This window comes from Amblyomma maculatum, chromosome 9 (assembly GCF_055883805.1).
Source record: "Amblyomma maculatum isolate TAMU_Amacu chromosome 9, ASM5588380v1, whole genome shotgun sequence".
NCBI classification, from domain to species: Eukaryota; Metazoa; Arthropoda; class Arachnida; order Ixodida; family Ixodidae; genus Amblyomma; species Amblyomma maculatum.
In genome coordinates, this window is record NC_139352.1 from 67,337,723 (window position 1) to 67,365,615 (window position 27,893).

Below are 27,893 nucleotides of genomic sequence, written 5' to 3' on the forward strand. Positions count from 1 at the left end.
TTTTAGTGGAGGGAGAACTAATCTTGAAAACAATTTTTCGCTTGATTGGCAGTTTCGCCTTTGCGAACAGGCGGCAAGCAATGAAATGTGTTTCGCGATCCTCGGCTCACGTACAGCTATCTACTATTTCGTTTTCTTTTCTTCGTTATTTCTTTCCTTCCTTGTTTGTTTCTTCCCTATTTATTTCCTTCCTGGATTCGTTCTTCCCCATTCATCCCCTGTTCCTTCCCTATTTCCTTTCTTCCTTCCTTCTTCGAACGAGATATAGCGTAGAACTGAAAGACATATACGTTCGTGCTGTCGTGCCTCTTTTTCACAGGAGCTCGAGCCTAGGTGATCTGTCCTTCCAACTTGTCGACAGAAAGAAAAAGAGCAATAACAAGACAGCAGCTCTTCAAATAAACGTAAGTAAAGCCGATATATGTCTCCCGTAAGCCTGTCTATCTATGATTTCTTTGTTTTCTTTAATTTTAGCCTTGGAAAGGTGAAAAGAAGTGAACATTGCACTCTCCTGAAGGCATCTGTTCACTTTCGGCGTCATGAAGTGGCAGGTTCCCTACTCGAGGTGAATGCGGAAAAGTAAAAAAAAAAAGCGGTGAAAAAAGGCGAACAGGAAGAGAGTTGCGGGAGAAAAAGTTAAAGGGATATGATTGGCCCAGTATAAATATGTCGCAGCGCCATCTTCTGGCCCGAAGCCTAAATCATCGTATAGTTAAACATACGACACGTATGTACCTACATTGCACTTTCAAGCATGTCAATACGGTGGTCGGGCTCAACATATTCACGTTGTGGTATCACCACAAAAAAAAAGAAAAAAAAAAAAAAAAAAGAAAAAAAGCGCCGACTATGATACATCTATATGCCAGTGCGCATACCGATTGGTAGTTCAGCATGCATGTATGTATGCATACGTCATAATGAAATGTGAAAACACATATATATTTCAATGTGCCAGATCACGCGTTCTCAACGTGGCGCGCAGCATGTAGACGAGATCGACAAGGGGCTCGGACACAACAGCGTGCCATGGAAGGAATTACGGGCGCCGATCTAGCACATGGTCGCTCCTCTCTCTCAGTTCTATATAACACACAGCGCCAAACAGTCTCTTGCAGGGATATGAGGCTCAATTACCGATTCTCGCGCGCTTCGCCGGCTACTTTTGATAGGCGTATGGTAACACGCATGCGAAGGGGGCAACGACACAGCGTCCTCGCGAACAATTGAGTCGACAATATATCACTTGAGAAGCAAACACTTATACATTTTTACGGGGAGCCCGAACTGAAGCAGATATATACGGGACAAGCATACAAAGGCGCCGGTCGAGGAAAAGCGCCGTTTTCCGAGACGCTCGTCTCCTATATGTACTATTGTTCGATGCAGGAAGTCGCAGCACGGGGAGGTATTGAAAGAGAGTGTGTCACGTTCGATATTGGTTCGACACTGCGGAAAGAGTAGGGCAGCGTTGCTTGGGACAAGAGCGATTTACCATTGTCGACGCTCTACCCCGTTGGGTGCGCCCCGAAATAGCGTAACAACCGACACAATGACGCCCAAGTTCAAAGGTGTGGTCCCGGACTGCTTGGGAGCGTGCTGTATACGCAGGGACAGACCGAGCTCGTCTACTGTTGTCACTGTTGTCTCCCGAAGGTTCTACTCTCACGTTCTTCGTCGATGCTCGGCACGGCTGTATAGATTGACCAGAATGCCGACTATTTTGAACCTGTCGTGGTTTTGACTGGGTACAGCTTTATTTAAAGAGTGTGGCCCGCTGCATCTGGTTTTTTCCGAAGGCATCACCTGTGTTTTGCGGTCGGAAGGAAACCGTCACTTGCTTTTCTAGGCAACCAGGAAATTCTTCGACTACCCCACCGGGGTGGCGCAGTGGTTACGGCGCTCGACTAATGTTCCAAAAGATGCGGGATCGAATCCCGGCCTCGGCGGCCGCTTTTCGATGGCGGCGAAAAGCAAGGCGCCCGTGTGCTGTGCGATGTCAGTGCACGTTAAAGAACCCCAGGTGGTCGAAATTTCCGGAGTCCTCCACTACGGCGTCTCTCATAGCCTCAGTCGTTTTGGGACGTAAAACCCCACAAACCAACCAAAATTCTTCGACTAGTGTGAAACAACACAAGGGCCTTAGTTGAGCAGCAATTTTCAAACATTGGTCATTTGCCTATTTAGAAATTAAATATCTAACATAATGTCATCAAGTGGGATGGTAAGACAGCGCCCTCCGCTGTTAGTTCTTATTGAAATTAACGCCGAAGGAAGTGACGCCTTTTCCCTACCAGGATAGAATTGCTCAATAAACCACTTAGATTTCCAGTAACACTGGTACAGGGACACTATATTAGCAAAGAGAGAGAGAGACCCTTTAATGAAGAACAGAGATTTTAGCCGGCGTTTAAATTTCGCAGACATGCTATTCTGTGTAGGAAGGGGAATTAGGGAGGAAAAGATGGAAAAAGAATGGTGAGCAGATTAAAGGAAATGAGGGGGGAGATAAAATGTGACCATTAAATGTGTTCTAAGGTGCATCGAGAAGTAATGGTATAAAATGAGATGATGAAATGCCATAGTTCGATAAATGTGCTTATAGAGTTCGCAGCGTGAAAAATGCCGAAGGGTAACATTCAAGGTGAACTTAAAGTTTGTCTAAAAGTCAAATGTCTTCTAAATACGGAAATAAAAAGTTCATTGCGAGTCTCTGTTGCCTAGGGCAGGCTAAGGGACCTAAAACGATGTCCATTGTTAAAGGCACTGGGGAGAGCTTTTTCATGCTATATTCGTAGTACGCACACTCGTCAGCGTACGCAGGACACTGAAGGGGGATATGTTGCACAGTTTCAACCGAACCACAGTTGTCACAAAGCGGACTGTTCATTTGACCAAAACGGTATCGCAAGCTATTTGTATATGCATAGTTCAGGCGGAGTCGGTGGTAAAGAGTTTCTAGTTGGCGAGGAAATTTCGGAGGTAGTCTTGAATATGGGTCAATCGAGTAAAGAAATTGATAGTGATTTGTCGGCAAGCTCCAACTTTGCTTCGCTAGCAAATTTTTTAGCCAGTTTGGAAGCATCAGATTTCGTGAAGTAGGTCCGAATGTATCTTTGATGTTGGTGGCCTTTACGAGCCGCTTCAACGGCTTTTTCATTGGCTTTAATGCCACAGCGGGCTGGTATCCACTGAAATCCTATGCAGTGGCCTGCGGCAATAGCCAAATGATGCAGATACCCGATGTCAAGGGAAAAAGGCTGATTATTGGTTTTCTTCAGCAGGTTATACATGGTTTGCAGAGATGCTCTGGAATCCGTGAAGGTAACCCATCGGCCGGGGGCCTGGCGCAGGATAAGGAAACAGCTTCTTTGATGCCATGGAGCTCAGCTGTCGTGGATGATGTCTTCCGCTGCAGCGGGTAAGACAGGACATGGTTTGTTGAGGGCACATAAAGGTCAGAGGAATAAGTGCCTTGAATAGTTGAACCGTCGGTGAATATGTGGGTGTACTGTGTATATTCCTTGGCTAAGTAGGCGAGAGCGGCTTGCGGAAGTGCTGCCTGTGGCATGCGGCTGTTCGCATCCACGCCAGATGCATACATATTCACCTTTAGAGACGATAATGTATATGAGGGAAAGGTGAGTGGTAGTAGATTAGCAAACGAAAATGATGCAAACATTTTACTGCACACTTGAGCTACATAATACCGGAATGATTGCGTTGCAAGTAGTGTAATTAATAAAACTGACAAACCACGGTTCAGACTAAGAAAGCATGGACATATAAGGTGGAAGGGTGGGGGGAGGGAGAGGGAGAGCATGGTGGCCAAAGCCAAGTCGAAGGCCAAACTCGGGAAATATGCTGGAATCGGGTGTATAGGCAAAAATGTAACCGGAATCTTTATCGTGCGTCAATTGAACTTGTTTGGCTACAGGTTGATTACTTTATAAATAATGTATATAGCTCTTTACTGCATGTAAACGCGTGTAAAAAATACCATGCTGAAAAAAAAACATAGATCCTGGGTGGGCGCAGTTCGTTAAAGCGCTCGGCTTCGGATCCGAGGGATGGAGGTTCGATTCCCGGTGGAGACAGGATTTTTATTTATTGATGACGTCATCAGCACGGTTGACAAGTGAGACATGAGCGCACAAATCCGATGCATAGATCCCGCGCACAACTGTCGCGCATGAGATTTTGTTCCACGAGCCTAGAAAGGCTTTCGCCTTAGAACACAGGAAAATTTCACTACTTACGTTTCCATAGAAATGTATAACGTTACCTTGCCTCCTTGCTTTTCATTTCACTGTGTAATCATATGACCATGTACTTTACTCGTCACCCCCCCCCCCCCCCCTTCCTTATGTATTTTCATTTCACTCTATAATCATATGACCATGTACTTACTTTACTCGTCACCCCCCCCCCCCCCCCCCCTTATGTAATGTCCGACCCAGGGCCTTTAAGGGACAATAAATGATAAATGATGATGAATAGTACGTGATCATTCAAAAGAAAATGGATTGCAGTACGATACAAGAAACTAGTGTTCTCTTTTAATAGTATATTTGTGATACGCTACAACTTGACAATATTTGACCAGCGGACGGAAAGAACATTTGGGGCAATGGATTCTAAAGTTCTTAGTGGTATTTTTAACATTACTGCAGTATTCCCCGCGTTTGTATTTCAGACGACTATACTTTGTCCAAAATATTATTTGCCACCGGACAAAGGGAGAGAGTAGACCATGTTTTCTTTGCAGGGGCAGTGTACACACTCGTTTCGGTGCTTCTTTGTGCAGACGAGAGCAGTCTTTAAATTCTTTTCCCGGAGCATTTACACGTGCGCACACATACTATTCTATCGCTCCAGAGCCAAAAAAGAGCAATATCGACCATCACATTTTTTTTTTTTTCTTTTTTCAATCCTTTTCAATTTACAGGACACGGCATGAAGATACGGAATGACCACCACATTGTTGTTTTTTTTTTCGCGGGTACGAAACGAAGTGCCCCTTTTCAACTTTTCAACATATCCTATGCTTCATAAGCGAGGATATGAATAGGATAATCAGAGGCTATGAGCCTGTGAATCTGGCATGAAAAACAATGACCGATCATATGCAAACAAGACTTCTTGGGGGCATTGCTGAAGCATGCAGGGCGCAGCAATGCCTTGTTTCAAGAGTTTCGAGCGGCTGGAAAAGTACAAAAGCAAAGGTTTTTATCCCCTAGGTATACGAAGAACATGCTGGGCAGTGAAATAGAGAATCAAATCAAGGAACTTGATACAGTCTTTGAGAGGTACTTCGTAGGTTATAACAAGCTGCTCAAAAAAATTGGAGAAAACATAATAGAAATCACTTCATTGTCGAAAAAATGTACAATCGCAATCAATTAAAATTAAATAGTCATCAACAAATTGTATAACCTTTGTGAATTTTGAACCTGTCGTGCATAGCTAGATACAGGTCACCGAGTAACGGTTCGATGCACGCTCCTTTGCAGATGCTTTCTTTTTTAATGAAAACGCGGTGTCATCGCATTTTGAATAAGTGAATTCAAGAAAAGTTTGCAGCAAGTTTAAAAAGGTATTCATGGAAAGGCCAGCGGCATTCTGGGAAGCTAAAGCTTCCCCCCCCCCCCCCCCCCCCATGACTTTCATCGCCTTACTAATGCAATTTATTAGTTTGTTACAGATCTTTACGTCAGTAGAAAAATACAGATCTTTTACTTCTAAGGAAAAAGCAACAACCGCTTGTTTTGGTTATCCTTTAGAAAAATACTACATCGTCCGATTTCTTTACATTGAAGCGGTCGTCAGTAGCTAGCAAAAATAACATTCCTTGTAGGAATTTCTCCAAGCAAATTAACTACGCGCCGTTCTCGACAACAATGATGCGTAAAGAGACGTCCATTTTCTGAGTTTTTGCTACGAAAAACATGTTCAGGCTCAATTTTGGGCTCTTGTCTATCGAGGAATGCAGCCTGACTAAACTGAATCTTCAACATAGTTTTTTAGCTCTCTTTCTGGCTCTTACAAGACTGTCGCGTCCACAGTCTTCGAAAACCGAAGAAATTGCTACGTATACTTTTTCCTTCAAGTCATCAACCAATTCCTCTTCTTTGCCAGCTGTTAAGAGAACCATGAATTGTCTCGCAAACACCTGTAAGTTTGGTTTCTGGTTTCGTTTGTGGAGCCTAATGTCCGAAAGTGACTAAGGCTATGAGATGCCGTAGTGGAAGACTGCGGAAATTGAAAAGCGGCTGTGCCTGACTCCTTCGGTGATACACCTGCTCTCTTCAGCTTCAGGGGCACGTCGGGAAATGCACCTCGCCATATAGCTAAATTTTCAGGCGGACGCATATTTAGCTGGACAAACAACTTTGGCTCGAGGCGTATACATATATAGGACCTGTTTAACGCTCTCCGGGATGGGTACACTTTCAACTTTATGAATCGGGTTCATTTTCCCTGCTGCTTCCTGGGTATGTACCCTTGAAGAACTGGAAGTTGCTGCTATTGTGGGCAAACTGGTCGTTGCCTTGACGACAGACGCGGGGAACACTGCTATGATGTTAAAAACGCTGCTCGGAACATTGGGATTCATTGCCGCAAATGTCAAATGTTCTTTCCAACCACCAAATACTCTGGAATTGTAGCGTAATACGAATATTAAAGTGAGATCATTGAGTCTTTCAGATCGAGATGGCGAATTAGCTAGGCCAGGCATGCGTTAGTACTCCGTCCAGCCATTATCACATGAGCAGATCGAAAAAAGAAAAAAAAAAAAAACAAGAAACGAGTTCCTTGTGTCGACCTAGAATCTAATTTCTTGTGAATGGTCAGTCTGTTCTTTTTTTTATTTTTCGTGCTTTTCTTTCTGGATTATCAGTGGTGTCCGCTTTTACCTAAACAGAGGCGCTCTGAATAATACAGTCAGTTGTTATAACGCTGTGACTCGTCCCTTCATTCTTCGGGTTTGTGGATGTGCGCGTTGCTTTATCCTAGAATGTCACAGGTGTGATGACGTCACAGGACCAGCCAATTAGAAGGCTGCTTAAAACTGTACCCTAAATGGCGCGAAATACCGACATCTGACTCAAAAGTGTCGTATCGTCAAGTGGTAGTAGCATCAGATGTCGTATAGTGGCGCTTATGTCTTAACGGAGTGGATCAATAGATGCAGAAAGTTGTCAATTACAAGTCAAAAGCGCCACGGCAGCGATAATGGTTTCGTATTCTCCCAATGCAGTTTATGCAGTTACCTCTAAGTTCTTAAAGTTATGTGCCGAGCGCACGAACGCACCTTGCCGTCTGAAATGCTTGCTTCACGCACAGCACTGCATTCACACTCGCCTAATGTATGCCTATTCTGAGCTCAATAACCGCGCTAGTCGTAGCTTCCATACTTTCGGATAGAAAATGGAGCTTGAATTACTTGACGCTGTTCCCACGACGAACTGCGATCACAATTTGTAGAGCTGGAACTCGCTAACCGGGAAAAAGTAAAGAGGCAACTGACCTCTGTTTTTTAAAGCGCTGAAGTTTTTTCAAGAAGCATCTGCTGCCACAGCAACTCGAGTCACGTGATACCACCTGCAGCGTAAGATATAAAAGCTGGTGCTGTCCGCTTCAGTGGCTAGCTCGCACATTGTTTTCGAGTTGCTAGATCCGTGCCTACAAAGAAAAGAAAAAAAAAAAAACAAGCTGGGCTTGAATCGACAAAGGAGGTATCAAATTTGTCTCTTAAGCTCTTTCCAGGCGCCACTTTGAAGAACGGCACGAGGAACCAATGACCTCAAAGGTTCCATTCTTTAGTCACCAAGGTCAAGTTCATTGTTCTCGAAGTACGTAACGTGTTATAACGAAAAGAATTTCGCTCTGTGACGACTCTTCTTTTTTATTATTATTCTTTTTCCTTTCAGCACAACACCGTGCCACTGAAGTGGAGCAACTGTTCTCGGAAACCCTCAACTCCGAGAGGCCGCAGCGGCGACACTGGCCTCTGTCTGTACGGTTTCGAAAGAATAGTGCTCGAAACACTGTTATTTAGTCAACTCAGTTCTCAGTGACTGAAGTCCCACATTGTTCGACATCAAGATTGCTCAAACTCGTGCTTATCCCTGTAAGTGAGCTTCCCTACCTTCTTTCTACTTTTTTTTTTTTTTTGCATGTTCGTCGCTGTATACATGAAAGGCGTGAAAGAAAGTGGAATTAGGGGTGACTTTAACGAAGCTTTCTATAGAAGTTGCCGCTCAAATGGAAGAAAGATGGCGTCAGTTTGACAGGGAGGCCCACCGGCTGGTCACCAACGCTGGAAAGAAGGTCTCGGTAGCAGCTCTAGCGACAAAGTCAAGTAGTAACCGAATACCTCGGATATAACACTACATTTCATAATGAGTTCTCATTGTAGTGGAAACTGGCCTCCAGCTGACTGCAATTACGATCGTTGCCAAAACAGAGAAACGGACAGAAAACAGAGCCCATAAAAAAAAAAATTTCAAAGAAAGCCACTGATGATAATTTCTTCTCCCGCTGCATTGATAGCTCATAGCACGAAGGTTATCATTACCTAGAATGGCACGACTCCCTCTTTCCCCCTCATCCAGCAGCATACAGGAATACATAGAACACACCCTCTTTTCCTGCCGAATAATAGAACGAAAGTAAGTGGGCCTTCGAAATAATCATTGCCCTAACGTAGCCCGATGCTCACATAAAAACCAAAATCACAGTAGTTAAGAAATTGCCTCAGCTAAATGGTTATGTCATGCTGTCTCCGCAACTGCAGTAGTTTTCGCCGTGTTTTCTTCGACAGTGACCCCAATTGACCAGGCAGAACGTGGCAGCTAAACAATGACAAAAAAATGACGGAATGACTGTTGGCCGTTATTAGTCACGTCTTCGCGGCGAGGCGTGTCATTAACGCCGTTTTTCGCGTAGCTGGTTATTATAGCAGCGTCCAACTCCTCCCCGCTGTGTCCCTTTATCTGTTCGTGTCGTTTGTTCCGCTACTGCAACCGCACATTTACTATCATTTCGTGTTTTATTGCCGCTTTCAATAGTATACACTCACATCGATCTCAAGTGCAGATACGGTATGACGGGACGTGAGGCTGCGTCATCGGTTCCACGCATTCGGGTCTCGTTCCTAAAAGTAATGTAATGAAGGGGAGACGGGATTTTCTATTGCCTGCTTTGTCATGCATTAGTAGGGGGCGAAGCCTTGACTGGCTGTAATTGCAGTGCAGTACGGTCGATCCTGCAATGCACACTCAGGCGCGCGCTGATATTCTAGTGCGAGGCAGTGAGAAGAATTGGAGTGTTCGGGCTGGGTCACATGGTGACTCTCTTTAACGTACGGCCGTGCAATAATTGGGCAAGACCTTAGTATAGACTACAACAGCCTGTGAAGTGCGGTGCCCGTGAGGGGTTCATGTTTTCACAAATGATACGTTTAGCTCTGCACTAACTTTTGTGATACGATGCAACTGTTCTTAGATTTCTTGGCTCTCCGTTCGGTGTAACTGACGAAGCCTTGCAAGTGCCTGTGGCTCTGGCTGGGCAGATGTTGGTGTGTTAAGCGATCCCGTAGTCAGGAACAACTGTGAACAAATCGGCAGGTGGGGGGAGGGGGGGGGGGGGAATTAACGACTCAGGCTTTTGATTCACATCTTATAGGAAATAAGGCTAATGGGAAACCTAATGGGAAACAACCAATGGCAAATATGGATCAAAATTTGGTCCTCTGTGTCTATCAGAAGGGGCTGAGAAGGGGGCGGGAGGAGGTAGGAGGACGTTCTCTTACTCGCTGTACGCATACTGCTGTCGATAAAAGAATTATACCTTTTTTAGTAGCTTACTTAACGAAATGTAATGATATATCACTGGCCTTATGTGCACGCCCTTTTCATCGTCATCGGCTGGATCTTGTAGGTGGCAAATAACCGTAAACAAAAAGGAAGGAAAATAATGTTAGCCGCCGCGGCAATTGCTATCTGATATCTTAAGCGCCTGAGCTGCGGCCGAGGGACAGGGCGAGGATAAGGAGGAGAAAAACAGGGGAGTGATTGCAAGGAATAACAAGGAGAGCTCTGTACCCTATTTAGAAAAGCCGCCGACTCGGGCCAACTAACAAAGCAACTGACTTTCATAGCGTGCTTTCAGTGGCTCCTACTAAAAGCACACTATGAAGATACAAATATGAAGGTAAGACATATGCATAAATATGTAGGTGAGACAAATGAAAAAGACCTCGCTTTTAAGCTTCTATGAGCACTGAGAGTATGGCTCCTGTGAGCTTCTGTGAGCGCATTGTGTCGCATTCAGTTAAAAGAGGAAGAAGGAACAGGCACTGTGGTCAAAGGGAGATCATTTAATTGACTTTCTGCTTCGGACGCTGTCCTGTCTTAGCCAACGGCGACTGTCCTCTGAGCTACAAATGGCGAGGGACAGCAGCACATCAGCCAACAATAAATCCTAAATCGATGCTCGTAGCAGTAATGTCATCTGTGCTCCAGCGATAGCTGTTTCTCACATACATTTAGTCAAATCCTATCATAGTGTCGTGTAGTTTGCAGCAAGATGGAACCACCGAACAACTGTGCTACAAATTCCCTGGAAAAGAAATCGATTAGATCGCATTTTCTGGGAACTCAAAAACTTCTGAACAACGAAATACAATTGATGTAGTCGCTACCTGCGTAGTGTAAAAACGCGCCACGTTTCTACGGGAAATGCTGGGCACAGCGGGGGCGTTGTACTGCACTCAGTGAAAGCGGCATCCCTTTGTGAACCGAGGAGGAAAGACGGAACGACTTCTCCGAAAGATTCGTCACTCTCCTTTTTCGCTCCGGGACCGACGACACCATATCGCCGGCGGCGGCGTCTGAGAAGAGGCCCGAAGAAAAAGAAGAGTCTCATCCTTGGTTTATGCTCAGAGGTCTTCGAGTCATCCGTCTTGCTGCACAGCAACCAACATCACCAACAGTTTTCCCCCGAAAAACTGCGCCTTGAACACCATCTCTAACCTGTCCAGGAAAAAAAAAAAAAAAAACACGCACACATAAGTAGTGAAGAATGAAAGAAGGTCCGAAGATATAAGAGAGAGAAAAAAAATAAGACGTTCATCTGGTACAATATAACAATGCGAGCTTTACAGTGAAAAGAGCGGTTTCGGCGAGAAGGGGTTATGGAAAAGGCAAAGAGATGAGGCTCTGGACTGGCAAATTGTAAATGGCGCCCCCAAACCGTTGAGGAGACGCAGAAACGCTGTCAGATTCTTTGTATGCCTCCCGTTCTCCCCCGCTCCTCCATGCATTATGCGCGTGCGCAGATCCCCCACGATGACGAACGGCGACAAAGCGAAGAGAAAATAGAATAAAAAAAAAATGAGAACCTGAAACACAAAGTAGAAACCCAGTCATGCTGAAGCAGTCGCAGAAAGAGTATCGAGCGAATGAGCATTTTCTTTAGCGTTTTATCTTTAGTTATTGCTTTTCACTTGCTCTTGGTGTGAGTGTGTTTTCGAATTTGGGAACCTCTAGGCACTGTGGGCGTTGCCCTGAGGGATTAACCATTAACAGGATCCGCCCTACCTCCCAGCGATGCGCGGATTAAAAGAGGAGGGGGGAGGGGAAAGGGGGCGGCGTGCTCTTTTAACTTCTTCCAGCCTGCTGTTTCTGCATTTCTGTGTACCAGCTAGCTGAACGTGCAGCCGGCAGGCTCAGCGGCGACCGTTCAATAATCCTCCATAATTGATTCTACACGTGTTCCTTCGTGGGGGTAAAACTCGCTTTGCGTACGTGAAGCTAATGCATTGCACTTGCCATAATACGCATGCGTTTGAACTCACGATGCCACCGTAAGGCCGAGGAAAGGCTGTATTTATTGTTCTGCGAATTTCGCCTCCTTGAGAACAACCCGTATGCCTCTCCTAACGTTTAGTAAATCTCGAGATGAACCCATGGAGATGAATAAGTAATTAGTTCCGGTGATCGGCATACTTGAATTTGCAGCACCCTTAATAGGAAGTAAACTGTGCAATTCTCCAGAAAGAAAAGCCACCTCTAACCACTCTGCTATAAGTTATGCATGGGCTCTCATGTTTAAGATCCAGGTACTGCAACGGGCATTGAATTGGGCATAGCTCGCATTAGCTGAGTGGAAACAGGCAATGTCTAACGAGATGTTTACATTGTCGAAGACATTGCTTGGGCAATGCTTGCAAATAGCGTAAGTATACGGCCGCTGCGCGGGACTATATTGCCTCAGAAAGTATATGCAGATGCACCCGTTGCGATATCAAGCGAATAGTTGAAAAATAAGAGTGATTCATCATGGAATACAGACTGTTTTCATAAACTGATATTGCTGAAACACTTGCACGTGCCACAAACTACACTTCTCTTACGCCAAGGTTAGGCTAGGCTATGTTAGATTAGCTCATGCCAGCTCAGTCGAGGAATCACGGCGGAGCTAGGCCAAGATTGGAATAAATGGCTTGCGCAGACAGACACTGGATTAAAAAGAAAGATGAGGTATGGCGACAGACTCCAATTACGCCGTTCGAAGCTCAACAAGCTCTTATTTGGTCAGCAAATACATCGTATAAGTGCCCGACGAGACCTACTCAACACATCTCTTTAGTTCGCTGCTCTCGATCCATCGCTCCCACGCACTGACCGAAAGGCGGTAAGATCGATATCTTCCATTTGATTGGAGAACATTATTTCATCGAATTGGAAGTCATACTACATCTTCGTTGCAAGTACACAGAAACGAGGGGCCATGGTGTATTATGCTAAGTACGAGGCACGGAGTAAAACGCCGTTTTCACATGCAAAAACCCACATATTTTTCACTGTTATCTCTCTACGACGGTATAGAGCGAAGATGCGGGCTATCTTTATTGATAACTACAACTTGTCGGAGCAGAAATTGACATGCGACCATAGTGAGCTACACTATGCACAGAAGAAAGCGTTAATCGCCAAGACGAGAAACAAGACTCATATGCATAAAAAAGAGGACAAGAGATGCGGCATAACAGAGTACTGGAAGCATAACACGCAACCTTGACGAAGCGAGCTATGCGCCCAGGAAATGGAATATCTTGAAGACAAGCAAAAAAGGATGGAAGAAAAAATGAAGAAAAAGAACAACCGAGGAAAACAGGGAAAGTACCACCTTGGAAACAAAAACAAAACGGAAAATGTCCGAGTGAAGGAAGCCCCTGCCGGCCTGCCGGTCGTTGCATAGCCGCTCATCGGAAATCCTAAATTGCCCACGTTTCCCGGAACGTACTTCGCCTCTCACTTTTTTATTTTATGTTTTATGTTCTCCGTACATGTTGTTTGGCTCCGCTCAACACCAGCTGGTGATGAAATAAAATACGCAGAAAGGAATAGGGAAAAAAATATAGAAAAGAGGAGAATGAGAAGGCAAGGAAAAAGGAAAGAAATGATGAAAACCGAGGACTACAATGAAAAAGCGGCTACCTCTTTAACTACAGGGGAGAAGATAGCCTATTCAGACAGAGGCAATCCTTTCGTCTAATCGAGTGTTTGGAGACGCGCCGACACGAGAGCTATTACCGTTTCCCTCTAGCCGCTCTACCCGTTAGAAAGACGGACGCATCCCCCGGTGTAAGAAAGGGGGGTCATTCTTGGCAGAAATGAAGAATAAAAGAGGTAAGCAAGGCAACGCAGAGACGACAAAGAAAGATTCAAAGAAACGAAAAGCGAGAAGCCTCTAAAGTTGAAAATTGAGGATGACAATGGGACGGTGTTCCTTCTCGGAGGCAGCAGGTTTCATGTTTCCGTTTGTTACCTGCCTCTTCGCTTGTGTTTTTCTTCGGTAGGACAGTCGTCAGCTGGATGGCGGTGAGTCGTGGCCAAGTGGTCATGCGCGCGCGTGCGGTGGTCGTCACCTCCGTCACGCAAGGGTAATGAGGGTTTCTCTCATCCCGTAGACCTAACGACGAGAGCGACACCTTTTGACGCGACAGTGAAGCAATAACGCTTGTGCGAGCGAGGGACAGAAATGAGATATTGTTACCAGAAGCGACCACGCGGAACGGCAGCCTTCGTCTTTTAACGCGGTCTGCTTTGGTCCCTCCGCTGTCAAGTTTGATATACGAGGCGTCAAATTATCGAAGACGATAACTGCGTTGTACGCTATTTTTATCGTTTACGTCCGGCCATTTCCTTCGTTATCGCAACTGGTTTGCTATAGTAACTGAGTATGTGTGGTTATGTTAAGCAGTGACAGAATAATTGAAAAGGGAAATGAAATGACCTTGTATCTCTTTGCTTTGTATAACAGGAAGTCTGCGTTCGCTAGCTTCCGTGTAACTTTTGCATGGACGCATGCCTGGCATCGAAGCGCACTGTTTTCTTATCAATACGCCTGATTAGTGTTTGTTAAGCTGCTCTTAGTTTCGCGCTTCTGTTTTATTGCATTTTGACTCGGCACGTCATAGTAATTCGCATCGTTTCCAATCAAACTGCACTGTTGAAGCCGACATGTGAAGGGGTTGTAAGAGCAAATGGAAGGTGATATTTACGAAAACATTTAATAATTCATTTTCTAATTTTATCCATTCTTGAGTAGATATTGTATGCAGGCATTTTGTGATTTTGCGAATTGCCAGCTGTGCAGTCTCGATGGGAAGAAATTAAATATTTTTGTCAGAGTCACCCTTCATTTACTTTTGACAGCTCCTGTACAATGTTTGACAGCTCCTGTACATTCCGTTCGCTCTAATCATCGCCTCGAAACTACAACCCAATCGAGTTAGCTCGGTCGAGTTCGACGACCAGTCAATGCACGTTTTCCCGTTCAATGCTTTCCCGTTCCCTCTGGGGTGGAACGAGAAAGAGACACAGACAGCATGAGGGAATGATTTAAAAACACGTGACAGCAATTTTGAAGGTCTATAAATAAGGCACCGTAAGGTGTAGCGTGATGAAAATAAGTAACTAGCCGTTTTGTGGTAAGATTTACATAAAATTTTGCATTAGTACCTTTTTCTCATGGCAATAATTAAGAAATAGCTAACTATAGTCTTCATTAAATAATTAACCTCGATGTACTAAACCATACTGCAGATTAACAAGACGACTCTGGACGGCTCTAAATTGGTTTGACTGGGCTCGGCCTCGCACTGTTTTTTAAAACATTAGTTACATTTAGCTGGGACACCCGGTATATAGTTAAACGTTTTCGCTCACAACATGACGCGCCGAGAGACATAAATACCAGGGCGAAAAACTGTCCTGGTCTTTCAAACACTGGCAGCATACAAATAGAAGCTTGCATGAACGTAATTTGACGCGTCTAGCGGCAAACCAATAAAATTAATTAATGAACGAACTCGCAAATTAAGGACAAACAATTGTTAGCTTGCGGAACCAGGCGCCGAAACTGATGACCAATATTCACGTTTTGTCTGAAAATTCTCCTCGACTGATTGTCCCTTTAAAAGCAGACCATTTATGGTATTGCTGGTGACTGTCTGGCGTCGGCAAATTATGTAAGCTTTCCGTCTGTCTAGTTGGATGCGCTGTCTTCGAAGCAAGTGTAGGATTCATTTTCCCTTCCCTTTTATCAGAATAGCGGCAAGGATATATGCACGATAACTTGACGTGCGTCAAGTTATCATGTATATATAGTGTATTAAATACACCAGGAACTAAGGAAGCGGATTCATGAGCTCCGGGATCCGGGAATAATGAAGCCGACTTAAGACGCCGGATGGCTTGTTTCAAGACTGTTCTACGTTTTGCTGCTTCTTTTATAAGATTTGTGAATAAGACGTACGATATACAGTCTTTGAAAAAAAAAATTATTAGCATAAGCAGTCCTGTTTTTTCCAGTTCCCAAATCGAAACCATGGTTTCGATACCCGGTACATATGGGACCGTGACAAGCGGACCCAGAGTTGTATTGTTTTGCGTGTCGGTGACATTTTTTATTTTCTTGGTCTCATTCTGGCGAGTGATTGAAGCTTAGAGCTTGTCCACGTCCTATTGCCTTTCATCCATTTTTCGGTTTGTGCGCTATTTGATCTCCATTTTTATAATAAATCTATATGCGTTTACAAACGCATATTCCCAACTCATTGGCATAGCATACTCTCCAACGTGTGAGCAGTGCAGGTGCGTTGAAACTATTGCGCCCATACTTTGTGACTGCCCTCAGTTTGAGCGTGAGCGTCCTTTCCTGGCTGACACTCCGCCGTTTGGATTCTCGCGCTCTTACTGAGGAAAATATTCTGGGCCCTTGGAGGACTTCTTCATCACAAAGGAAAGCAGTGAAGGCGCTGCTTAAGTTTTCTTCCCCATCTCTGCTGCCTTTTTTACTGTGCCCAATGCCAAACCTCGAATTAAAAAAAAAAACTTCGAATTTTGATGTGTGCATAGTAAACATGATCGAACGACGTCTGAATCGCATCTATGCATTCCCCATGTTCTTGCGCAGATGGTGTCAAATCTCTTGTCAGTTATGGTGAGAGGGTCGAGACCCCGCTGACTTCGAACCCCGGATCAGTGCAATAGCAGTAGGTTTACTGCGTTGTCGTTGCTGCCTTGTCATCAAACTTGTCATCTGACCATACAAGAAAGACACAATCGAGTTCTGTGATGCATATGCTCGTTACGTGAAGATACTCTCAGCTGCGTTCACACAATGTAATGCGCGCGACCAACACATCACGTGGTACTTGTACATGCCAGGGCCAGCCCAGGAAAAGAAAACCTAGCAGTCGAGCTATAATTTATGGGACGCCAGCATGAAACAGTCAGGAACCAGAAAGGTTGGCTTCCAAAGATAACAAATGCTTCAGCAGAGGCGTTTGCCGATCAAGATAAGAGATAGCGGCACGTGCTTCGTCTGCGATAGGTAAGATTTTCCGAGGCTAGGCCTAACCCAAGCAGAATGCTACGGAGCAGCCGAAGCACAGCTTTGCTTTCCCGACCCTGCCCAGGTTACGCTAATTGATTCCGAACGTTTCAACTCCGCCCAGGACTAACCAGACTAGCAGAACATTCCTCGCCTCTCTTCTCAGTCCCTGCAGTTGCGAACTGTGACGAAGTGTTATGTCTGTGTCAGTGTTGCGAAGTGTTGTGTCTGTGCAAGAAGTTCATTCGAACGTCGCCAACCACTGCTGATTACTGTTTTCATGGCATTCTAGACTGCATCAACTGCACTTTCTGCCAATCTCCGCGGTGGGATGTCATCGGCGCCGCACCGTGTGTCAGCCAGCTTCAGCTCTGCGTGCGAGATCAAAGTTCTTCACCAGCAGGCGCCAAAATGGTAAGTGCGACTGTCAGTCAATGCCCTTTGCGTCGCCGTATATGGCAATGTTGTCCCCCGCTTGGTTTAATATCATCAGAATCTGGAACACATTAAATGCTCTTTTGAACACCCCTTTAACGAGGTGTTTTCATCCTGAAATATTTGCAGCGCACGTACATCTTCGTATGTAGGGCTAGAATTAGCAACAAAAAAAAAAGAAATAAAAATAAAAAAAATAAAGCCACATTATGTTTGTGTAGCATTAGCGTGTACATGCAGTTATTATACTGTATATAGAAGTTTTAGCTCATCGTCCTTACATTCAAAGTTAACGACGTTCTTTTTAACTTATCCCATCTGATTTACTTAGAAACAAACACGACGAAATAAATTTTCATAATCAGAATGACGCCATAGTAACCTACGGGTACCATCTGAAATGTTCACGTATTTACGCCACTGCTGGTGATCTGTCATTCATGATCCGATGGCACTTTCCGAAAGTACTCGTCCCATTCTGATTCTAGTTATTTACGTACGTTATATGACCAGGATCTGCAGCCACAATCCGTCGTAAGAAGACGTATTTCGTTACTACATCTAGCTCCTCCCTACTATCCATTCCGGCATAATGCTGTGTAACTCCATTCACCACAGATATTTCTTGACACTGGCGATGATTCCTCGGAATGACGAGCTCGAATGTATCTGCGATGCACGTGTTGATTTTAGCACCATGCATTGTGTTACGGGATAGGAACACATTAGAATAATATTTTCTTAATGCGCGTGTGCTCAACTCGCCAACGTGCGGTGTTATTTCGCGGCTTTACGCCCATTATTCTGTAAGATTCGCGTACCGTGTGCCATCGATTCGCATACGTTAAATGTTTGCCATTTGTTTAATAAAACAATATATTTATGATGCCGTGTGGCCTTCGCAATGCTGTTCTTGTACGTGATAATACAAAATTTTGCGTAACTGGTATGTCTCAAAGTGGATACGCTATGAGCTAGCACTTAAAACAAAAGGATTTGACCCGAATCATGCGAAGTTCCCCTTTATTCCACGGCTTTTGTAACGTACGCAGCTCGTTCAGTCGAAAAGGCATCGGTACCCCCGAATTACGAAAAACGTGTCGGAAAAATAGGCGCCAGCATGTGGCAGCCACCGGAACTAATCGAGACCTTCTACGTCGTTGCGGAGACAGATGGCGCCTCCGTGTTCCAAGTCTGAGGCACCCTACCAAGTCTTAAAACAGCTTTCGCAATGCGAAATGTGCGTCTGCGTCGATGTTTCTCAATGCGGAAGCACCCCACTGGGCCACAGGCCTCTATCGCGTGACATCTTTGAGGCGGAGCGTAAGTGTTCCCCTTATCGTCAAAAGCTTCGCGCTTTCAGTGTCGTTATTAGCGCTCAATAGGTATCGGACAGCTGCACTGGTGGCGCCGCCTCTCGGCGCATCGCTCAATTGCTGGCATGCGCCAGCCCCAACAGGCGCATTGCCAGCGCATTGGGTGAGGTGCTGTTTGCCGTTGGTCTGTGTGGAAATTGGAAATCCTAAGGTTTAGATGATGTTATGCGTGAATATATCCTCAAGAGAGCAGAAAGTTGGGTTAGTTGTATGAATATGTCCGGTGAAACGAAGTCTGACCAAACAAGACTGACGAAATGTGGTGCGTTGTTGGCTGCACTGCAGCTACGCAAACTAGTCGGACGCTTTTAAGTCGATTCATTTCGACGGGTTTCCACACAAGCGTGAGTGGTGGGTGACCTAAGCATGGTTTGTTGAAAGGCAGAGGCACGAATCTACGTATTTGGTTGCTGTGTTAGATGGAAAGTGCTGAATTTTTTCAATTCTGGTTGCAACCGGATGCTTCGTGCCTTCTTTTCCCCAAGAGTGACGGCACGAGAATCTCGGAGCCGTAGCCGCACTCCTTCATCTGTAGTCACTTTATTGACAATTCGAAATCGAAGGAACTCAACAGCATAAGTTGCAATGCTAGCGTTTCCCCGCCTGTGTACAAGAAAACCCAAGCACGGAAAAAGAAAAGGCAGTCACCATCGTCGTTCGGGCTGCGTTACGATCTTCAGTGATAGGCAGAGACAATGTGCAGCTACTTTCGCTGACACCGTTATAGTTCAGTTCAGTCGCTCAGTCGTGTCCGACTCTTCGTGACCCTATAGACCATATCACGCCGCGCTTTCCGGTCTCTCACTATCTTCCTAACATCACATAAATTCATCTGCAGCGCCTCGAGGATGCCATCTAACCATCGCGTTCGCTGCCTACCCCTTCTTCAGTGACCCTCAACCTTTCCCGACATCAAATCTTTCTCCAGCGACTCCTCTCTTCTCATCAGATGACCAAAGTAGCTGAGCTTTAACTTTAGAATTTGACCCTCCAATGAGCAGTCAGGGTTTATGGTCGACAATATCGACTGATTTGATCTTCTGGCCGTCCAAGGAATTCTCAAGAGTCTCCGCCAGCATCACAATTCAAACGCGTGTATTCTTCGGCGGTCAGCCTTCTTCACAGTCCAACTCCCGCATCCATACATCACAACTGGAAAGACTATAGCACGAGTTATACGGATCTTGGCTGGCAGACTAATGTATCTGCTCTTTACTAGGCGGTCAAGGCAAGCCATGGCTCTCTTTCCCAGAAGCAGGCGTCTCTTAATTTCATGGCTGCAGTCTCCTTCCGGGGTAATATTGGAGCCCAAGAGGAAAAAATCTGTCACAGCTTCCACTTCTTGTCCCTTGATGTTCCAGGACTTGATAGGGCAAGACGCCATGATCTTTGTCTTTTTAATGTTCAGTTTAAGCCCGAACTTTTCACCCTCTTCTTGTACGCGCATCAGAAGTCTCTTGAGTTCCACTTCACTTTCTGATATTAAAGTGGTATCATCCGCATATCTAAGGTTTTTGATACGTTTCCCAGCAATCTTCACTTCAGCTGAAGACTCGTCCAGACCGGCCTTCCTCATGATGCAGTCAGCATATAGGTTAAATAGGCAGGGCGACAGTATGCAGCTTTGTCTCGCTCCTTTCTCGATCGGAAACCAATCAGTAAGACCATGCCCAGTTCTGGCTGTGGCCTCTTGCGCTTCATACAGGTTCCTGAGGAGATAGATGAGGTGATTTGGAAATCCCATCTCTTGGAGAGCTTGCCACAATCTGCTGTGATCTACGCAGTCAAACGCTTTCGCATAATCAATAAAGCAGAAGTAGATGGGTTTCTGGAACTCTCTTGCTTTTTCCATGATCCAGCGAAGGTTGGCAATCTGGTCTCTTGTTCCTCTGCCCTTACGAAACCCAGCTTGCACGTACGGAAGCTCCCGATCCACATACTGCTCCTGCCTACCTTGGAGGATTTTCAACATCACCTTGCAAGCATGCGAAATAAGCGCGATCGTGCGGTAGTTGGAACAATCTTTGGCACTGTCTTTCTTTGGAATAAAGATGTAAACTGACCTCCTCCAATCCTGCAGCCACTGCAGGGTTGTCCAAATTTACTGGCATAATGTACAGAACGTTAACAGCGTCGTCATGGTTGAGGTCTTGAAGCAACTAAACTGGAATGCCATCAATTCCGCTAGCTTTGTTCTCAGCAAGGCTGGCTAGGGCCCATTCAACTTCACTCTTCAGGCTGCCCGGCTCGAGATCAGTAATCACAACCGTCTTATGTTGGGTTTGCACATCCGGGTCCTTCTTGTACAGTTCTTCTGTGTATTCCTGCCACCTCTTCTTTATCTCTGAGGCTTCAGTGAGGTGCCTGCCTCGTTTGTCCTTTATCACGCCCAGCTTAGCACAGAAGCTGATATCTTTGATTGTCTTATACAGAGCTCCTGTGTTCCTCAATTGGCTGTTGTCCTCAACTGCTGTTCAGGAAGGCATTCTTATCTCTTCTTGCTATTTTCTGAAAATCCCCATTGAGAACCTTTTATCTTTCTTTTTCCCCCATTACTTGCCATTCTCCTTTCCTCAGCTATTTGCAAAGCCTTTTCAGATAACCTGTTTGCTTTCTTGCATTTCTTTTGCTTTGGAACTACCTTAGTAGCAACTTCTTGTATTATATCACGAACATCAGTCCACATCTCTTCAGGCTCTCTGTCTTGTATATCTAATTCTTGAAATCGATTCCTCACTTCCACAGCATATTCTGATGAAATTTGATCCAGATCATACCTGAAAGGCCTACTAGTTTTCTGCGTTTTCCTCAATCGAAGCCTAAATTTGGCAAGAAGAAGCTGATGATCGGTGCCAAAATCGGCCCCAGGCCTTGTTTTTACTGCTTGTATAGCGCTTCTCCATCTCTGCCGGCAAACAATATAATCAATCTGATTCCTGTACAGACCGTCCGGTGAAATCCATGTGTACAGGCGCCTCTTGTGCTGTTGAAAATGAGTATTCGCTATGGTCAGGTTGTTTTCTTGACAAACCTCTACTAACCTCTGCCCAGCTTCATTTGGCTCACCAAGACCGAACTTGCCTCTAATTCCGGATATTTCTTCACTCCCCACCTTAGAATTCCAGTCTCATATGAGAAACAGGACGTCTGATGATGGAGTGCGGCCTAAAAGGCATTGCAGGTCAGCATAAAATCTCTCAACGTCAGCTTCTTCAGCAGTAGTGGTTGGTGCATAGACTTGGATAACTGTTGTGTTGAAAGGGTGACTTTGGATCCGAAGTGAAATCATTCGGTCGTTTTTGGGGTTGTAGCCTAGCACTGCTTTGCCCATTCTTCTGTTTACTATGAGAACGACACCATTCCTTCTCCTGGATTTGTGCCCACAAAAAAAGACATAATGGTCGCCGGAATTAAATTCTTTAATTCCGGTCCACTTGAGCTCACTGATACCCAAGATATCAATGTTCAATCGGTCCATTTCTCGCTTGACGACATCCAGTTTACCTTGCATCATAGATCTTACATTCCATTTTGCTATGTGATATATCTCCTTGCAACATCGGGCTTTCCGGTCGCTTCCCGACACATCCACAACTGAGCGTCCTTTTGGCTTTAGCCCAGTTGCCTCATTCGTCATGGAGTTCCTAGGAATCGCCATTTGTTCATCCCCAGTAACATGTGGGACGCCTTCCAACCTGGGGGGCTCATCTTACGGCGCCATATTATTAATGCTATTGTGACTGGCCATTGTCGTGGCGCTGGGACTAAGTCGACCCGGCCTTCTCTTGGTAGCGTGCAGAGACTCCGGGTTGATGAAGGATTGAATCTTCGAAGTTGGTAAAATATACACAAGCAGGTTAAATGGCACTTTGTGAAAACGTATTTACATGAAAAAAAGATATATCAGCAAAATGGCAAGCGTTAAGAGTTCATAGCGAGAAGCGTCTGGATGAGCCATTTACCCTGGGCTCAGAGCCTCATTTCGTGCTTTGCAACGTCCTTAAATCCCCTATGTCCAGCCCCTCTCTGAAGATGCTGACCAATCAGTTCCAGGGCACACCCCTCAGATATCGGCAACCAATCGAACACATCACTACACTGATGGTCTGATGCACTGACTGGTCCAGTATTGTTTCGTCGGGCGTGGTCACTTGTTGTCGGGTAGAGCTTGGGAACGGCGAGGAGATAAATTTCGATTCTTCTGCAAAGATCCGCGATGTTGGTTCCGGCAAGCGGATTTCCTTCTCAGAAACCCAAGTGTACGTGCGCGCCACGTATACTGCTCCCAGCATTGTCCCTTTCCGGCAATTGCAACTCTTTCCTGCATTCACGGGAAATCCTGTAATGGCCGTAATCCTCATGCTCCTTTCTTCTCCTATACGTCAGCGAACGTGTCACTCCGATCGTCTCTTTTGGACAATAGGCATTCCTCACTTGACAATAGCGCCTCTCAACGGGAAGGGTGAAAAGTTGAACAAAAGCACTTCCGGCTATTTCTCACAGGGCGACGTTTCTTTGTATTTTTCTTGACGTTCCCTTGACAGGGCCAACTTGGCAGTTGTAGGGTCACGACAAAGCAAAGCATGCTCACACAAAAAGATTCATGTGAACACGCTCACGTAGAGCCTTTGCACAAACAGCACATATCAATACCATGCCCACATGCGCACAATAGTGCGCCCAAGCTCGGACCATGCACGGTCATAACAGCCTCCTCCCCCTGCAGAAGAGTCACGGAGGGCAGCAGTCGCAGCTGCTGCATGAAGAGACGACTTAATGGCCTGCACATTGTGGTTTCTACGTGGACATAGGCCACTAACCACCGCGGGTTCGAGCGTCGCGCGAGCCGAAGCCCCGATCAGCCGTCACCACGCGCACACTGAAACACCGCAGCGCGCACTCAACCTCCACCGGGAGGAGAGCACTGCGCTGCAAGGACACAAACCTCCAAGTTCACAAAGGAGACGTTTATTGAAACGCCATATTCCAGCGGCACACACACACACACATACACATATATACAAAACGCACATACACACACATACTAAGTCACCGTGTCCCTGGCGCGCGCGAGGAGCAAGGCTCCCCTGCGCGCACGAAGTGACACGGAGTGCGCGCCGCAAGCACGCAAGGGCGTGCTGTGATCTCTCTCTCGCAGTGACCAAAGGGTTCCATTGAGAGAGAGTGGGCAACCACCGCAAGGTACGCCTGTCGCGGATCGTTGGATCACGATCGACAGGCTCGAGCTTCGCTCTCAGGTACGACCCGGAGCAGACGAACCCGAGTACACACTGGTCTGCGCGGACAAAGGCCGGCAGACAGGAACAGTTGCTTACGCACCTTGCGATGTCTCGGAGGGGTCTCTCCCTGACGCGAGCGCGGCTGTCGAAGCGGTGCCGTGTTCCCGCCAAAAGGCGCCAATGAGAACAGCCACTGGGACGCCAGGGCGGAGCTGTGGCCCGAAAGACAGTGACAAGTCGCTCGAGCCCCTCTCCACCGCCTCCGGCGGGAGAAAGGGAACGAGGAGAACAACTTGGAAGCGGGCGGCGGCCGCGCAAAGGGCAGCCACAGCAAGCCCGAATCCCACATCCTCCTCTCCTTAATTGCCCTCCTACCCATCAGCGAAAGCAAGCGGCAGGTCCCCAGCATGAAGAAAAGAATGCTATCCTCACGCAACAAGTCAACTACGCTTCAGCTCCAGCCAAAAAGATCTCGAAAAGACAGACACTCAAGAAAGACAAACACTAGCAAGGCACACACACAAAAAAAGAACAAGATAACATGAAGAATAATGTACAAAGTTCCGGAGGCTAAGTAACATCGACTATGTACTGAACACAGTCATGTACAGAACATCTATGTACAAACACAACTATGTACAGAAGTCCCAAAGATCGTCGGTGCAGCTCAGGGAGCCTGCGGTGACTCACCGCTCGTTGACTTCTGGGTGGCCAACGTTCACCCTTGGCTGCAAACGATCTCGGTCGGTGGTGGTACAGGTTAGGTGCAGGGACAGCGAACACGCCGGAGGGGCCCCAGGCGTGGAAAGTCCGTGACTCCGTGGCGATCCAAGGCGCACATGGGAAGACCGCGCGGGGCTTCCTTTCCACCGCGCTCCGCACACGCCGGCAAACACACATGGCGCGACGTCGTCGGCTCCACGCCCAGGCACGCACACGCACAGCCACTCACACAGCAAAGGGTGATGCCGACCTTCCGCGGCGAACCTGTCCCGAGCACCTTCGCAACCACGGCGGCCTTGGGTGAAAGGGGCATCGTCCATGCTCCCCGTCCCCAAACGGCCCCAACTTCATTTCCACACACACCGAAAAAGCCGCGCGTCGGGGCTGCCTAATGAGCAACCCTCGCAATATCAAGAAGAAAGATGAGTGAAGACGCGCTGTACAAAAGAAGGTACTCACTGTACAATATTTACAAGATAAGAAGCAAGAACAGAAACAGAAGAAAGCGAAAAATGGGAACAGAGGCACACACACAAAAAAAAATAAAAATAAAGCACACAGGCTGGAACTGAGAGAGCCAGAAAAGGGGGAGACCAACCTTGCTTCCGGGTAGGGTTCGACGGCAAGCTCGCTCGGTGAAGCGGTATGCCTTCGGTTGCGGAGAAGGCCCGCCGTCCGGCATCAATCACACAGGTGAACGTCGCCTCACCTTGTACAGGTGCGGGGCACGGCTGCGTTCCACCGCATCGGTTGTGCCTTGGCACTTGCCTGTGGTGACAATGGGCACCAGCGCAAGCTCGTCAGACCGTTACGCATGGGCCTTCAGGTCTGCGATGTAGGCACGGCTGGCTTTCCCCATAGGGGGATTCTCCAGCAATGAGCCCCTGCTTGTTACTGGGGAAATGCCCCATGAAATAGCAGGTGGCCATCTGCCACGGACGCACACTGTCAGTTGGTTTCGTCATGCCCGGTGGTTTGCCACCCCTTGACTTCTCCATTTGACAGACATGGCAGGAACGGCAACAGCGGAAAATGTCGCGCTTCATGCCAGGCTGCAGTCACCGATTGACTCAGTTTCTTGAAACCTTGGAGCCACTCAGATGACCAACCAGCCAATGGTTTGTCGTGAGAGAAACGCAACAGAGCGCCGCTCAGACATTGGGGAATAGCCACTTCAAATGGTTCATGGACTCATCATCCGTGGCTATGTATTTCAGCGCGAGCCCGTCATGGCCCAGCAAACATGAATCCCCGGTGCACGCCACGACACGCGCTGGCTCGTGCCCCCCTGCGCCCGCTGCAATACAAGCAGCGTACCGGCGCTTCGTCTCCCAAAGACCGTCGCTGACATCGCGACAAAACGGGTCATTTTGCTGGACCGACGTAGTTCTTCATGGCTGAAAACGATCCCAGTCATCCCAAAGGAGAGCCTGGTTTCCTCCCCCCGCAGGTTCGCAGCAAAACTTCCGCTGGCATCGGCGTCTCAGATGTGCTCACAAAGAGCTTTCACCCTCGCCTGTTTTGCGAAGCGCTGCTTACCCGGATAGCGGAATGGGGAACCCGTCTGCGGGCGTCCCCTCCGTGCCGATCTGCGGCTCGTCCGCTGTTTCGCCCCCTTCGCCTGCCGGCGTAAAGACGCCGCCGCGGGCGAGTGGGGCACGGGATAGCGCGTCAGCTACCACGTTCATTCTCCCGCTCTCCCCTGTAGATACTGCACCGAAAAGTCGAAATGCTGTACTAGGAGAGAATGGCGCGCCAGCCGGCTCGCAAGTTCACGGAGCCGCATCAGCCAACTGAGCGCGCTGTCGGTGCGGTTTCCACAGGGAGCCCGGCCGACGCCTCGCCGTTCCCCGAACAGAAATGACTGCAAGCGGGCTACGGGTGCTGTTGTGCGGAGATGCCGGCAGCGGCGGCGTCGCGCACATTGCTTCCGCAACGGCGTAAAGCTGAAACAGCGGAGGCATATGGTCAACGGTCGCACCGTAGGGTGGTCCGAATAACCATGTAGCGTGTTTCCGTGGCTTTGCCGAGTGCCGCGCAGGGGCCGACAGGCATGGCGCATGAGCTTGATCGTCAAGACGACCGGCTCGGCCGATGTGCTGCCCAACGACTCATGGAGCCAGGGACAATTCACGTTGGGCGCCAGTTGTGGTTTCTACGTGGACATAGGCCACTAACCACCGCGGGTTCGAGCGTCGCGCGAGCCGAAGCCCCGATCAGCCGTCACCACGCGCACACTGAAACACCGCAGCGCGCACTCAACCTCCACCGGGAGGAGAGCACTGCGCTGCAAGGACACAAACCTCCAAGTTCACAAAGGAGACGTTTATTGAAACGCCATCCTCCAGCGGCACACACACACACACACACACACACACACACACACACACACACACACATACACATACACATATATACAAAACGCACATACACACACATACTAAGTCACCGTGTCCCTGGCGCACGCGAGGAGCAAGGCTCCCCTGCGCGCACGAAGTGACACGGAGTGCGCGCCGCAAGCACCCAAGGGCGTGCTGTGATCTCTCTTTCGCAGTGACCAAAGGGTTCCATTGAGAGAGAGTGGGCAACCACCGCAAGGTACGTCTGTCGCGGATCGTTGGATCACGATCGACAGGCTCGAGCTTCGCTCTCAGGTACGACCCGGAGCAGACGAACCCGAGTACACACTGGTCTGCGCGGACAAAGGCCGGCAGACAGGAACAGTTGCGTACGCACCTTGCGATGTCTCGGAGGGGTCTCTCCCTGACGCGAGCGCGGCTGTCGAAGCGGTGCCGTATTCCCGCCAAAAGGCGCCAATGAGAACAGCCACTGGGACGCCAGGGCGGAGCTGTGGCCCGAACGACAGTGACAAGTCGTCCGAGCCCCTCTCCGCCGCCTGTGGCGGGAGAAAGGGAACGAGGAGAACAACTGGGAAGCGGGCGACGGCCGCGCAAAGGGCAGCCACAGCAAGCCCGAATCCCACGACATGAACGCTTGAAGCGCGCGCTGTCGCTTGTCGCGTTGTCTTGATTGTCGTAGGCCAAATTGCTTGAGCTGTCTCTGAAACTCAACCACATGTCTAATCAAGCACTCGGCTCCCGTCTGAAGAAACCAGGTCAAAAGAAAACTGCCATCGTTGTCCGAGAAAAGCCCGCACTCAAGAAGCTCAGGACCCACGTATGCCTAGAAAACCAAACGTGTTGCTTTA

The 27,893-nt window shown here is 47.4% G+C and overlaps 1 protein-coding gene and 1 long non-coding RNA gene across 2 annotated transcripts in view; both read left to right on the forward strand.

Annotated features, from left to right (window-relative positions):
- LOC146179295 (uncharacterized) overlaps positions 1 to 385 on the forward strand; it is a 666-nt gene extending 281 nt beyond the window's left edge. Inside the window, exon 3 of the long non-coding RNA XR_014700916.1 lies at positions 320 to 385. This is a non-coding gene — a long non-coding RNA (uncharacterized LOC146179295). The remainder of the gene's footprint in view (positions 1 to 319) is intronic.
- Positions 386 to 17,242: 16,857 nt separating this feature from the next.
- The window catches only part of LOC146179296 (uncharacterized), a 60,807-nt gene continuing 50,156 nt past the window's right edge, over positions 17,243 to 27,893 (forward strand). The window contains exon 1 of the mRNA XM_084580167.1: positions 17,243 to 17,325. Within this exon, the coding sequence (XP_084436293.1) occupies positions 17,243 to 17,325 (83 nt within the window). The remainder of the gene's footprint in view (positions 17,326 to 27,893) is intronic.